The 12832-nt window shown below is 42.4% G+C and overlaps 1 protein-coding gene across 1 annotated transcript in view; it reads right to left on the bottom strand.

Moving 5' to 3' along the window:
• LOC124717192 (gamma-interferon-inducible lysosomal thiol reductase-like) overlaps positions 1 to 11603 on the bottom strand; it is a 94804-nt gene extending 83201 nt beyond the window's left edge. Inside the window, exon 1 of the mRNA XM_047243970.1 lies at positions 11487 to 11603. Within this exon, the coding sequence (XP_047099926.1) occupies positions 11487 to 11543 (57 nt within the window). The 5' untranslated portion in view covers positions 11544 to 11603. The remainder of the gene's footprint in view (positions 1 to 11486) is intronic.
• Positions 11604 to 12832: the final 1229 nt, after the last annotated feature.

Here is a 12832-nt window from a genome sequence, read left to right as displayed (position 1 = left end):
TTGTCTTTCTTCATAGTTCCAACAAAAGAAACATTTTTCCTTCGTAACTCTTCTATCAAGCCAATACTAGCAAACCAGTTGCCTGCAGTCACATTTCGACCTGACTGAACAGAACAACATCGGAAGGTTTATTGATTACGCGATATAATTTTTCTGGCAGCAACCCAGCATATATTTCCAAATTACATGGATAAAATACTTGGGAATCCACAAGAGCATGTATCTTAATTCCATATTTGTTTGGTTTACTAGGTATATATTGGCGAAAACCGCACCTTCAACAGAATCCTTCCAGTTACTCATCTACTGTAGCATTTTCTCCGAGGGTATAGGATTTCTGGCAGTTCTCTACAAATATAGAAAATATTTCCGAATCGCTGTTATCTTGTCTAATCGTCTCCTTTCATCCCGAGTTGCACGATTGTCAAATCACCACATAGTAAATTTGAAACGTTTTATGGTCATTACGAGGTGAAATTTCTCCATGTCTCCCCATCAGCTCCCCACAGATCCTCTAAGCTTCGTCTGTTGCTTTTGTTTACTCCAGCTAAAACTAAGAGACCGATGAAGGCTTTCAATTCAATTATGTCTATTTGTTTTACGTCTCTCTCACGTTGGAATGAAGCTTTGACGCTCTCAGTTTACTGATTTGTACACAAAATTATAACAGACGAAATTTCGTCATCTGTGAGGCAATTCCAGCATTACAAAGACGTTCTCGCTGCTTTTGCCACACCTATTGGTCCAGGTAACTTCCGAATAATATTCAGAGCTCTGCGAAACGGCATGAAAATCATAAAACAAACGTCGTCCGAAGATGCCGAAATTTAAGCGAACGGCAACGCGCCAGTGCAGTGTTGGCAGAACTGAACTCCACGTTGTAAACCATTTGTCTGCAGTGCTAGTAGACATTGTGTATGGCAGGGTGTGACTTCACTCCAGCATTACTCTTCACATACTTTTCTTCCAAACGAACGTTTCACGGGCAAGCTGACGGGTGGTTACTGACGAATCTTCTCCCACACGATGCTACACCATCTCATCAAACTCTACTGTGCGAACAATTCTTTGTCGAGAGTACTGGCCAGCTATCCGTGGCTTAAACGAGTCGGTGTCTCGGAAGTTTCTGCTCACAGTGACCAAAGAGACGGAATGCCACAGAGACGCAGTACCACATTGCCGTGGCAGTGGACCAAACTGGGCAGCAATCCGAAACGTTTTATACCGTCGAAAGAGTCCCACACAGTCTATTTCGTGACATTCGAAATAAGAAGGCGTGGTCTAGAAAACTCAGATTAGGACCAGTCTTCACGTAGTTTAATACACCCATTACTGAACATAAGACGATCCGATGCAGAAATATTCCAACATCAGTTGGAGATACATGCTACCTACAAATTTCGAAGAACTGATTTAAGAGATGAAAAGTTGCTTTTTCATAAATTGTACGTAGCTTATTGTTAAATCTGAAATAATTAAACGGAAACTCCGACTCATGGATCAGGTACATTACGACGTACACAGCCAGCCAATAAAACATATCGCTAAGTTGCTATCAAATTAGTACTTGAAATGCTACCTACCTTTCTCCTGACTTAGGTTATCATCCCGTAATTATACAGCTCCAAAGTTTGCAAAATGACTACGTATGTACAAAACGATAACATGGGTGTTTCATAGAGTAATATCCACTGTTTATTTTGTACACAAATGATTTCTATTGTAATTTGAAGTTATAATTCAGAACAAATAAGTATCTACTCACAGGAAATTACAGAGATTTCTCTCTGTGATCCATATATTCTTCTGTAAAAGCTTAAAACTTTCAGAGATAAATGAAAAGAATTATTTGAGTAACGCATATTGCAACTGTAAAAAAACTGAATCGCATAGTTTATAATACTCAATAAAAAAAGACGTAATTCACCTTACCTTCTACCCAGCAATTAAGTTTTCTGTCACAACAAAAACTTACTATCTTATGCTCCTGAGGTTTCGGACAGATTAAAAAGTAGGTGCAAGACTCTGTCAATATTTTCTGTCGTCATTAAATTCTCGGAATATGAGATAGATGAAACAAGTAAATAAATATATTGATATAAACGCAGTGTAGTTACAGAACACAATTATGTAAAAACTGAATAACGTACCACAGCCTCTCTACGTGCGGTCGAATTTCTCCCCATTAGGATGCCGGCTGCTGCGAAACTCTTCTCTTTACGTTCAGTCTTCTCCTTGCTGCCGTACCCTGTTCATTAAATGCATGTCTGCAAGTTCGTGTAACAGCTAATGCTCCCTGTCGCACTACAGAAAGCAGTGGCAAACAGCTGCGTGCATTCGTCAGAGGCGACTGTGTATTGTTTTCCAACGTGGGGTCACCAAAGTCGATGCGACATGCAGCTGTCAAGTTTTTTTTTTTTTTTTTAATGTTCAAATGTGTGTGAAATCTTATGGGACATAACTGCTAAGGTCATCAGTCCCTAAGCTTACACACTACTTAACCTAAATTATCCTAAGGACAAACACACACACCCATGCCCGAGGGAGGACTCGAACCTCCGCCGGGACCAAGCTGTCAAGTCACGTGTAGCTTATATTACATACTGATACATATTTCTGTTTCATGTTATTTAACCATAAAATATGTAGGGCTAAGCCTACTATGATCAAGAACATTTAGTCGTCGTACTTTTCTCAACTGAATTTTCCCGTGTCCTGCAGTACCCTGAACGAGACATGACGTACGAGGATCAGTTACGTAGAGAAGAGCACATTACTTATCGAGATACGGAAAGTGGCAGTCAGAAACGTTCTGAGTGTCAAATCTCACATTTATCAGGAGAATAAAAAAAACACAATGCATGCCTTTTTCTACATTACTGAGTTGCATCCAAAAAAATTGAGAAGATAGCACAGAATTATGCTGTACACCTCATCACTCCAAATATAATGAGACAAATTAGAAAATAAATAATTTATTGAGGACGTTGTAAGTCAGTGGCTCCAAACGCCAATGAGAAAGTTTTTGTCACGTCTGTCAGTAAAATAGAGGCATTATGTTTTCTGGCAATACAAGCACGGAAATACCACCGCAGCACAAATATTTTAACTATAGTAGAAATTTGCCAACAAAAGTATGTCTCATTTCTTTTACATTTTTTACCAGAAAGTAACGAAATTAAATCTTTCAATATTGTCTTCTGTTTCTTACGTAAGTCTCCATTGTCGGGATCAGGCGTTGCGAACCTTACTGTAAGACTCTGTGTGCCGTTTTGCAACTGATAAACATGGCTGATCTTTCAGAAGTACGGCATGGTATACATCTGCCACGATCTTTCCTCTGTTGAATGCATTGACTTTTTCCATAGCTGTGTGTCAGAGTGAGAATTTATAATAGGAATTTGAGATGAATGGGCATGTGATCACACTGCATTTGGACAACTTACAAGCCTGCATTGACAACAATGTTTCAGCAGCATCTTTAAAATCAAAGAAGTCACTTGAATCCATTGGAATTACATGAAACGGGTTCATAGCTTTAGACGATGGAACTCCAGGCTTGGCACAAAGATCATGCACCTAATAGTAATGAAAGTTTGAAATATTTTCTCTACGATTTTACACGTGGAACAAGTCTAGAAGTGGAAACGTGTTTCTGGAAAAAAATGAAGATGTATTCTAGCATCTGATTTGAGCAATGACCTCATACCTATGCCAAACTTGCTACATAGAGGCGACGTCTGAAGACAACGAGGCTTATTTGTAAACAATGAAATTTGTCACAAAAAGAAGGTAGTACACATACATACGACAAAATACCATCGCAGTTCACGCGATTGATTACATAGCCCCGAGTTATATCGCAAAGAAACTGAGGTATCGTAAAAGAAAGTAACAACAGAAAAAAATGAAACATACATCCTTGAAATAAATTATCATATTTTACGCGAGTAAGTGAAAGAACCACAAGCGACCTTTAAAGTGCACTACAATATCACGCATAGTAAAATCGAAATACCACGGACTGCATTTATTCTTAGTAATAAGTACTGATTCTAAGGGGCTAAGCGGGAAAGTGAAGATTTTGGGTGGGGACGAAATAAAATTTGACGCAGTAACAACAAAATGAAATAAATAGTAATGAAAGGAAACATAAGAAGGACATAAGCAGAAAATAAGGGAAAAGCAACACAGAATTCGTGAAATAAAATGCGCTACACAAGTATCGAAAGTCCACGAGTAAATACCAGATATTGGGCACGGTAACTGGAATTGAGCTCTATACGTCATTTGTAGTTATCGATTCCAAAATTCATAATTTTTATCTTTTTCCAGTATTGTGTGCAGTTCTTTGTTACAGGATTTCTATTTTTGGTTTTGCTTTCTGCACTACAGCGATAAACAAGAAACCTTCGAACTGGTTCCAAGGTTTATTATTTACAACATTTTTGCAGCAGTAGAGGAAGCGTTACAATACAATTACGAAATTAACAACTTAATGAACATAACATAATGAAGGAACGTGAAAATGAAAATCAGAACGATACCACATATTAAAATTCCAAAACAGTGCACAGTAGGTTTGTGTATTGGTTTTTGCTTTTGCACTCTGCACTACTTCGAGAAATAAAAACATTTTCTGTTTTTGCAGTAGATATATGCAATTCTTTTCAATATAATTTCTGTTTCTCTGCAGCTTTCTGTACTATTGCGACAAATAACAGACCCTGGAATCTATGACTAGAATTTAAGTACACATGGTGCTCTAAAATGCCCCTTACGAACTTCTAGGACTTGCAGAGGACAGTGAGTAGATAATATTTTGAACTGGAACCATGTCCAAAAACGTATCGTTTCCGTGCTACAACAACTTGAAAACATGTTGGTAACGCAACCACTTTTAAAAGTAATTTATTAGGTGCGACTTAGTACATCACTTGTTTTACAATTGCACTCATTAACAAACAAAGAAACAAAAATGGAACTTAATCGGTTTCCACAAACACTGTTGTTTCCAGTTAAAACGTTTTTGTGCTTTACAAAGGAGGGTGAGCATTGCGACCTACCACAAGTAAGGTTCGATGCGGCTACCACCAAGTTCGGTGCACGAATTGTACCTACAAATGACGATGTGGTACACACGCTCTGCCACGCCTGGTGCGTCTGCAGTGCGTGCTGCACCGACCACAACTCGTGCCCCGAGATCTTCTTCTGTCTCTACAGCAGTCTCCAAACCAAATCATGCATACTGCAGCAGAGGAGAAAGTACAGTGCAGTCAAATCCAGTGATCGCTGAGGCCACACGATTGGACCACTTCGGCCCATCCATCTGTGTCCGAATCTTTGGTCCATATGCTCCCAAACATGACCTGAAAAATGAGCGGATACGCCGGCGTGCTGAAACCACATATCTTGACGGATGTTAAATGCCACAGCAAACAGAAACACTTGCTATAGGAATGTTAAGTAGACAGGGCTCGAGAGCTTGGGTGGAAGCGTGTGTGATTCTATAACATTACCATCCAGAATACCTGCCCACACGTTGATACAAAACCCGTGTTGGAATCCATGGACAAGCGTGGCATGCGTCTGTGGTGGCCGAGCGGTTCTAGGTGCTTCAGTCCGGAACCGCCCGAATGTTACAGTCGCAGGTTCGAGTCCTGCCTCGGGCATGGAAGTGTGTGATGTCCTTAGGTTAGTTAGGTTAAGTTGTTTTAAGTTCTAGGCGACTGATGACCTCAGATGTTAGGTCCCATAGTGCTCAGAGCCAAGCGTGGCATGTGGGTTTTCGTCTGCCCAAACATGGTTGTTTAGAGAATTGAGAATACAATCGCTAGTCAATTTACATTCATCTGCGAAGAGAATGCGCCGCGGAAATGCTAGGGGCTCGTTGATGCAGCGGTGCAGAAACTGCGTACAGAATGAATGATGCATAATCGGCTGGCATCAGTGACTGTACCCTTTCGAGGCGGTATGGATGTAGTTGTTGGTCTTGCAGAACATATTAGGCGGCGCTGGGACCAACATCCATTGGGTGCGCAATCACTCGTGTACCCTTGACGGGTTCTCTTCAACGTGAGGCAGTACGGCCCCTTCCCATTCGGGTGTGCGGCGTCTCTTTGGAGCACCATGGCCACGCATGGTTACGGCGAAGGAGCCCCTTTCTTGAAGCTGTTGGGTAACTGTGGCGAAAAGCGTATGCGATGGAGTCGAACGTTGTGGATAACGATCTTGATAAAGGCGACGAGCAGCTATTCCATTACCGCGAGCTTCGCCCATACATAAGTATCGTGTCGGTGTATTCTGCAAACATGTACTCTACCGTGTTGCTCTAACACTCAGACACCTCAGTGAGGCTCGAACCAGGCGAGAGAGGCAGGACAGACGTCAAATGACATCGGCCGATCTGATGTAAGCACCCCTCCACCAAGGCAACCCTGTTGCATACCTAACTAGCAAACAAGTTTTCAAACGGCTGCAGCAAGGAAACGGTTCGTTCCCGTCCTACAAACTTGGAACTGGAATTTTACAGCACCCTGTATATATCAATTCCAGTTACCTACTTCATGGTCCATTGTTTTTCACGTTTTGGCTGTAGGTGTGTGCAATGGTTTGTTACAATATTTGTATTCCTGGTGCCACTTTTTGTACTACTCACAAGGGAACCTCCCCATCGCACCCCCCTCAGATTTAGTTATAAGTTGGCACAGTGGATAGGCCTTGAAAAACTGAACACAGATCAATCGAGAAAACAGGAAGAAGTTGTACGGAACTATGAAAAAAATTAGTAAAATATACAAACTGAGTAGTCCATGCGAAGATATGCAACATCAAGGAGAACGCGTGTCAAGGAGTGCCGTGGTCCCGTGGTTAGCGAGAGCAGCTACGGAACGAGAGGTCCTAGGTTCAAGTCTTCCCTCGAGTGAAAAGTTTAATTTTTTGTTTTCAGTTTATGTGACAAACTCTTATGTTTACATCATTTTTTTGGGAGTGATTATCACATCCACAAGAAAACCTAAATCGGACAAGGTAGAAGAATCTTTTTACCCATTCGCTAAGTGTACAAGTTAGCTGGGTCGACAACATATTTCTGTCATGTGATGCACATGCCGTCACCAGTGTCGTATAGAATATATCAGACGTGTTTTCCTGTGGATGAATCGGTTGACCTATGACCTTGCGATCAAATGTTTTCGGTTCCCATTGGAGAGGCACGTCCTTTCGTCTACTAATCGCACGGTTTTGCGGTGCGGTCGCAAAACACAGACACTAAACTTATTACAGTGAACAGAGACATCAATGAACAAACGGACAGATCATAACTTTGCGAAAATAAAGAAAGTAAAGTTTTCAGCGGAGGGAAGACTTGAACCAAGGACTTCTCGTTCCGCATTTACTCACGCTAACCACGGGACCACGGCGCTCCGAAGCTAACATCCACCTTGATGTTGCTTACCTTCGCATGGACTGCTCAGTTTGTATATTTTACTAATTTTTTTCACAGTTTCACACAACTTCATTCTGTTTTCTCGATTGATCTGTGTTCAGTTTTTCAAGGCCTACCCACTGTGCCAACTTATAACTAAATCTGACGGGGGTGCGATGGGGAGGTTCCCTTGTCAGTTGGTGCATAGTGTGCGTTCTGTAAGTATTGTCATGCACCGTCTCAATGTAACCGTCGATTTCACGTTTCGTTATTTCTGGTGATTTTTACTGGCTTTGAATTGTTTCGTTAGCGATTTAACTCTTTCGTATCACTCTCTATGCTACTCCAAAAACGCGAAAATAACAAACGTTGGAATCGACAACTACAGATGACTCATGTAGCATAAGTACAGGGACGAGAATCAACAAAATCTACATCTACATCCATACTCCGCAAGCCACCTAACGGTGTGTGACGGAGGGTACCTTGAGTGCCTCTATCGGTTCTCCCTTCTATTCCAGTCTCGTATTGTTCGCGGGAAGAAGGATTGTCGGTATGCCTCTGTGTGGGCTCTAATCTCTCTGATTTTATCCTCATGGTCTCTTCGAGAGATATACGTAGGAGGGAGCAATGTACTGCATTACTCCTCCGTGAAGATATGTTCTCGAAACTTCAACAAAAGCCCGTACCGAGCTACTGAGCGTCTCTCATGCAGAGTCTTCCACTGGAGTTTATCTATCATCTCCGAAACGTTTTCCCGATTAATAAATGATCCTGTAACGAAGCGCGCTGCTCTCCGTTGGATCTTCTCTATCTCTTCTATCAACCCTATCTGGTAATAATCCCACACTGCTGAGCAATATTCAATCAGTGGGCGAACAAGTGTACTGTAACCTACTTCCTTTGTTTTGGGACTGCATTTACTTAGGATTCTTCCAATGAATCTCAGTATGGCATCTGCTTTACCAACGATTAATTTTATTTGGTCATTCCATTTTAAATCACTCCTAATGCCTACTCCCAGATAATTTATGGGATTAACTGCTTCCAGTTGCTGAGCTGCTATATTGTAGCTAAATGATAAAGGATCTTTCTTTCTACGTATTCGCAGCACATTACACTTGTCGACACTGAGATTCAATTGCCATCCCCTGCACCTTGCGTCAATTCGTTGCAGATCCTCCTCCATTTCAGTACAATTTTCCATTGTTACAACCTCTCGATATACTACAGCATCACCCGCAAAAAGCCTCAGTGAACTCCCGATGTCATCCACTAGGTCATTTATATATATTGTGAATAGCAACGGTCCTACGACATTCCCATGCGGCACACCTGAAATCACTCTTACTTCGGAAGACTTCTCTCCATTGAGAATATCATACTGCGTTCTGTTATCTAGGAACTCTTCAATCCTATCACACAACTGGTCTGACAGTCCATATGTTCTTACTTTGTACATTAAACGACTGTGGGGGAACTGTATCAAACGCCTTGCGGAAGTCAAGAAACACGGCATCTCCATGGGAACCCGTGTCTACGGCCCTCTGAGTCTCGTGGAGGAATAGCGCGAGCTGAGTTTCACACGATCGTATTTTTCGAAACCCATGCTGATTCCTGCAGATTTCTAGTCCCCAGAAAAGTCATTATACTCGAAATAATACGTGTTCCAAAATTCTACAACTGATCGACGTTAGAGATATAGGCCTGTAGTTCTGCACATCTGTTCGACGTCCCTTCTCAGAAACGGGGATGACCTGTGCCCTTTTCCAATCTTTTGGAACGCTACGATCTTCTAGAGACCTACGGTACGCCACTGCAAGAAGGGGGCCAAGTTCCTTCGCGTACTCTGTGTAAAATCGAACTGGTGTCCCATCAGGTCCTCTTTTGAGCGATTTTAATTGTTTTTCTGTCCCTCTGTCATCTACCATTTTGTCATCTGTGCGACAATTAAGAGAAGGAACTACGAGGTGCATTCAAGTTCTAATGCCTCCGATTTTTTTTCTCCGGACTCGAAAGAGATAGAAACATGCGCATTGTTTTAAAATGAGGCCGCGTTCATTGTCAATACGTCCCAGAGATGGCAGCACCGTACGGCAGATGGAATTTTACCGCCAGCGTCGAGAATGAGAACTGTTTTAAATACTTAAAATGACGACGTTTTCCTTACTTGAACAGCGTGCAATCATTCGTTTTCTGAATTTGCGTGGTGTGAAACCAATTGAAATTAATCGACAGTTGAAAGAGACATGTGGTGATGGAGTTATGGATGTGTCGAAAGTGCGTTCGCGGGTGCGACAGTTTAATGAAGGCAGAACATCGTGTGACAACAAACTGAAACAACCTCGGGCTCGCACAAGCCGGTCTGACGACACGATCGAGAAAGTGGAGAGAATTGTTTTGGGGGATCGCCGAATGACTGTTGAAAAGATCGCCTCCAGAGTTGGCATTTCTGTGGGTTCTGTGCACACAATCCTGCATGACGACCTGAAAATGCGAAAAGTGTCATCCAGGTGGGTGCCACGAATGCTGACGGATGACCACACGGCTGCCCGTGTGGCATGTTGCCAAGCAATGTTGACGCGCAACGACAGCATGAATGGGACTTTCTTTTCATCGGTTGTGACAATGGATGAGACGTGGATGCCATTTTTCAATCCAGAAACAAAGCGCCAGTCAGCTCAATGGAAGCACACAGATTCACCGCCACCAAAAAAATTTTGGGTAACTGCCAGTGCTGAAAAAATGATGGTGTCCATGTTCTGGGACAGCGAGGGCGTAATACTTACCCATTGCGTTCCAAAGGGCACTACGGTAACAGGTGCATCCTACGAAAATGTTTTGAAGAACAAATTCCTTCCTGCACTGCAACAAAAACGTCCGGGAAGGGCTGCGCATGTGCTGTTTCACCAAGACAACGCACCCGCACATCGAGCTAATGTTACGCAACAGTTTCTTCGTGATAACAACTTTGAAGTGATTCCTCATGCTCCCTACTCACCTGACCTGGCTCCTAGTGACTTTCGGCTTTTTCCAACAATGGCCGCACATTCACCAGCCGTGCTGCTATTGCCTCAGCGATTTTCCAGTGGTCAAAACAGACTCCTAAAGAAGCCTTCGCCGCTGCCATGGATTCATGGCGTCAGCGTTGTGAAAAATGTGTACGTCTGTAGGGCGATTACGTCGAGAAGTAACGCCAGCTTCATCGATTTCGGGTGAGTAGTTAATTAGAAAAAAAATCGGAGGCCTTAGAACTTGAATGCACCTCGTACAGTCCTCAAAGTAAGAAGAATACACACATAATGAAAAGTCACCAAAAATAACGAACCGTGGGATGGAAAACTACAATCGACCTACACAGCTGTCTTCTTAGGTTCCTATCCCACCTCATCGTTGGAAGTCGTGCCACATTCGAAAAGAAAAAAGAAATATTTGTGGGAACATAGATTACGATTGTAGATCGTTGCTCTCGGAGCTATGTAAGCTGTTCTCTTAGGTTCCTATCAACTTCACCTTCGAAAATTATGCCACATTTGGAAGTAAGTAGCCAAATATTTTTTAGGACGAAGATTATAAATACGATTGTTAATCGTTACGGTCGGAGCAAATTTATCTGTCCTCTCAGATTCGTGCCTAACCGCTGTCACTGAAATAGCGAGACGTATCTGTAATAAACAACACAATTTCCGCCAGTTACTAACACAACCACAGATAGCATTTAATAAGAGGCCACTTACATCCTTCGCATCGGAAAATTACGTTACACAGGACGTCAGTGGTCAAAGCTGAAGGGTGGTATCGGACGCTAGAATTGAATGCTTGAAACATTTTTCTCTACGGTTTTACGCTTTTAGAGCAAATCCAGAACTGGAAAGCCGTTTAGAGCATTTCCACTCTCCGTACGCTTCTGTGCAAAGAATTAAATCGGAGAGTTGTAGCACTGGCGCAGACTTGCACTGTGCTAGATTCCCTAGTGGGACGTGACGGTACGGAAAGAGGCGGTCAGCCGCCTCCCCTCTGGGAGAGAAGCAGCATCTGCAGCAAAGCAACTAAGGCCTACCTGGGCGCTGAGCAGCCGCACCACACACGCGGAAACCAGCAGCCAAGGAGTCAACATGGCGGCTCCGGCTTCTGCTGCCCGCCCGTCCGCAGAAGACACTGGCGCGGCGCGTGCGGTCCAGATCCCCGCCTTGTGTGTGTTTACATCACCTCTGTGACCCGGGCCTGCGATAACGCGCCAAGCAGCCGGCACTGGCTCCTCCCGCGTCCGTCGGCCGTCGTAATTTAATATATCATTATTATTATTTTGATTGTTGGCGACTTACGTGGTGGGCCTTAATAAAAATGATATTTCATTCAATTTTGATTTACGATTAAATGTTTTCCCGAAGTTCTCCTTTTTAACAATATTAATCTCAAATTATTTGTTACGTTAATGAACGTTAGACTCACTGAATCTTAAAACATGAGCATATAAGCTGAACAATGTAATAAACTTTTCATATTAATTTCCTCGGCTAGTCAGCTCACTTTAAAGCAAAAGATCTTTAGTTATTAATTACAACTGCGGCCCACACATGCGCGAGAATTTTTTTTCTTACCTCCGTTAACCATTGCATTGTAGTCGGAGTCCTGGCTCTGGCTCTCGGCTGTGGTACTGAAAATAAGTACCTTAAAGCTACGTATTTTCTGCAACGTCGGGCGGCTGTGGAGAAAAATGAATATTATGTTAATAGTGGGCGAGTTTTTCGCTTCCGCTAAATTTTTATAAGTTAATATCGCCACGTAATGGCGTCGTTAGCTGCATCGGCCGCTGCGATTGTTGAATTGTAAATTACTCGAATGCAGGTTAATTCAAGGAAGGCGGGCATGAAATCGGGATCACCTCTTACAAATTAAAAGTGCACAATAATATTAAATCAATATATTATCTGCTTAATTCATACAAATATACTTACATTTGCCAGCACTCGCAAGATGTCCGTCTACACGCAATCAAGACAAGAGAAGAAGTGAAGACGACTGAAAAATTAACAAAAGAGCGTATCTTGTCGTCTCTTTAGATCATTTTGTTATATTTCTTTGCCCTCGAAACTTACACAGAGAAATGATAAAAATACATATTATTCAATTTTTAAATGTCTCTTCTTTATAAATACTATTTTTTTTAATATTTTCGTATTATTTCGCTGGGGACGCTATACTCCGAAAGGAGCGATTTTTCCGTAGCCTCAGCTACCGCGGTATTTCAGCTACTGGTCCTTTCCAGGGATGTTTGCCTACATCTACATCATACTCCACACGCCACCTACTGGTGTGTGGTGGAGGGTACTTATTGTGCCACTAACTGAGAGCTCCGACTATGTTCCACTCACGAATGGCACGTTTGGAAGAAAGACTGCCGGA

The sequence above is a fragment of the Schistocerca piceifrons genome, chromosome 9 (assembly GCF_021461385.2).
Source record: "Schistocerca piceifrons isolate TAMUIC-IGC-003096 chromosome 9, iqSchPice1.1, whole genome shotgun sequence".
Taxonomy (NCBI): domain Eukaryota; kingdom Metazoa; phylum Arthropoda; class Insecta; order Orthoptera; family Acrididae; genus Schistocerca; species Schistocerca piceifrons.
Note: the sequence above shows the minus strand (reverse complement) of the source record. Positions and strands in the feature narration are given on the sequence as shown.